General features: G+C 51.2%; 1 protein-coding gene across 1 annotated transcript in view; it reads left to right on the top strand.

Annotated features, from left to right (window-relative positions):
• Positions 1–1760, top strand: part of PCGF2 (polycomb group ring finger 2) — a 10698-nt gene that overhangs the window by 3236 nt on the left and 5702 nt on the right. Inside the window, exons 3-4 of the mRNA XM_057386336.1 lie at positions 1254–1309; positions 1742–1757. Of these exons, the coding sequence (XP_057242319.1) occupies positions 1254–1309; positions 1742–1757 (72 nt within the window). The remainder of the gene's footprint in view (positions 1–1253; positions 1310–1741; positions 1758–1760) is intronic.

Below are 1760 nucleotides of genomic sequence, written 5' to 3'. Positions count from 1 at the left end.
TTTTCCTTTTTATATATCTGTTTCCTGGCTCACTATGAAATATTTACACTCCATCTCCCATGGTTCCTCTGGAATATCTGGGTCTGTGCGGAGATGGAGCCACCGGCACGGCTGTGTCGGTGTCCCTGAGCCCTGCAGGGGCGTGGTGGCACCTTCGCTCAGTCCCAGCATGGGGAAAAATGTGGGGAAAACTGGGGAAAACATGGGGAATGTGGCACAGGCGACCAGACCCTGGTCCAGGTGGAAAATTCTTGCACCTTTGCTTCCCACAACACCCAGGTGTGGCGCTGAGCAATGCCACCACATCCCTCAGTGTGCCCCAGTGTCCCCCAGTGCCACCAGACTGGGCTGAGTGGGACTGGCTCATGCAGGACTGTGAATTCAGCAGCAAAAYTTGCCATTCCCTTCATTTTCAATAAATTATAAAACGAACTCCTGGGGTGTTTGATTATAAATAAAATCCCAGTGGGACCTCTGGAGCCAGAGCGACGTCACCGAGGAAAATACGGCCGAGCTAAAAATAACCCTGGCACAGACATTTGTTTACCTTTTTCCAGAAAAGTCTCTTTCATAAATGAAAATAATTGCAGCCATAATGGAATTTTCAGCAGGCCTGTGGCCTGTGGCTCTGGCTTTGGGTGAGTGAATTTGAAATTTTCCTGGATTCCCTGTCTGGAAAAATCCTGGCTGAGGATGGGGCTCGAGCTTCCCTGGTTCCTTGAGTGCTTCAGGAGATCCTGCCTTGGGATATTCATGTTTTAGGGAATTCACTTTCCCGTCCGACAGGCAGTGGGCACTGTCCTGCCCTGCTTCCCACAAAACTTCCCAAAATAAAACYTCCCCCTCCAAAAATAAAACAGGACAAGAATCAAAACTTCCAGAGACATTCGCTGATCCAGGATTTGTTTTTGCTTAAGTTCTCAGGGTGGGTTTTTTTGGAATTGTTTTGACTGCTGGAAGGGATCCTGGCCCCAAATCCTGCTGTCATCAYTCCCAGAAATTACGAGGATTTCTGGGATGGTTTTGTTTCTTTTTCCAGGGTTTACCCATTGTGGGGTGTGGTATTGCTGTGGGATGGGGATTTGGGATGGGGATTTGGGGTTTTGGAATGGGGAATTGAGGATTTGGGGCTTTGGGATGGGAATTTGGAGACGTGGGAAGCAGGGGCCTTACGGTGCAGGGCAACCCAGGGAACAAACTGCTCCCRAAGCCAACTGATTTCTCCCTCTTTCCCTATTTTCCTACCCCATCAGGTCAGACAAAACCCTCCAGGATATTGTGTACAAGCTGGTCCCGGGGCTTTTCAAAGGTACAGCCAACGGATGARGCAGCTCTGGGAATTTGGGGTATTTTTAATGTGTTCCCACCCCGCTGTGAAATCCTTTCCTTGGATTTCCCTCTGCCCACAGGGACAGCAATGGGACAGGAGGACATGGGGACACGGTGCCCATCCCGTGTTTTGGGGAAAGTGGGAACTGTGGATTTGCTCCCTGAGTGTCTGCCCGTCCTTGGAATGGGGGAAAAGTGTGGGATTTGGGGTGCGGGAAGAGCCGAGCCACCAAAAAACTTCATGAGGGCAGTGGGCTGGCTGCCACTCGAGGATTCATGAATTCCTCCTGCTGGAATTGCAGCGGGAGCAGGGTCTGGGCATTCCAGGGGCTCTTCGAAATCCTCCCTTTGCCCTGATCCCCCAGTGGTGGGGCTGTCCCTCCTCACCTTCCTGTCCCTGTTTGTCCTGCAGATGAGATGAAGAGGAGGCG

This window comes from Malurus melanocephalus, unplaced genomic scaffold (genome assembly GCF_030028575.1).
Source record: "Malurus melanocephalus ecotype Western Australia unplaced genomic scaffold, MMel_1.1 scaffold_955, whole genome shotgun sequence".
In the NCBI taxonomy this organism is placed as follows: domain Eukaryota; kingdom Metazoa; phylum Chordata; class Aves; order Passeriformes; family Maluridae; genus Malurus; species Malurus melanocephalus.
This window is presented reverse-complemented; position numbering and strand designations above follow the sequence as displayed.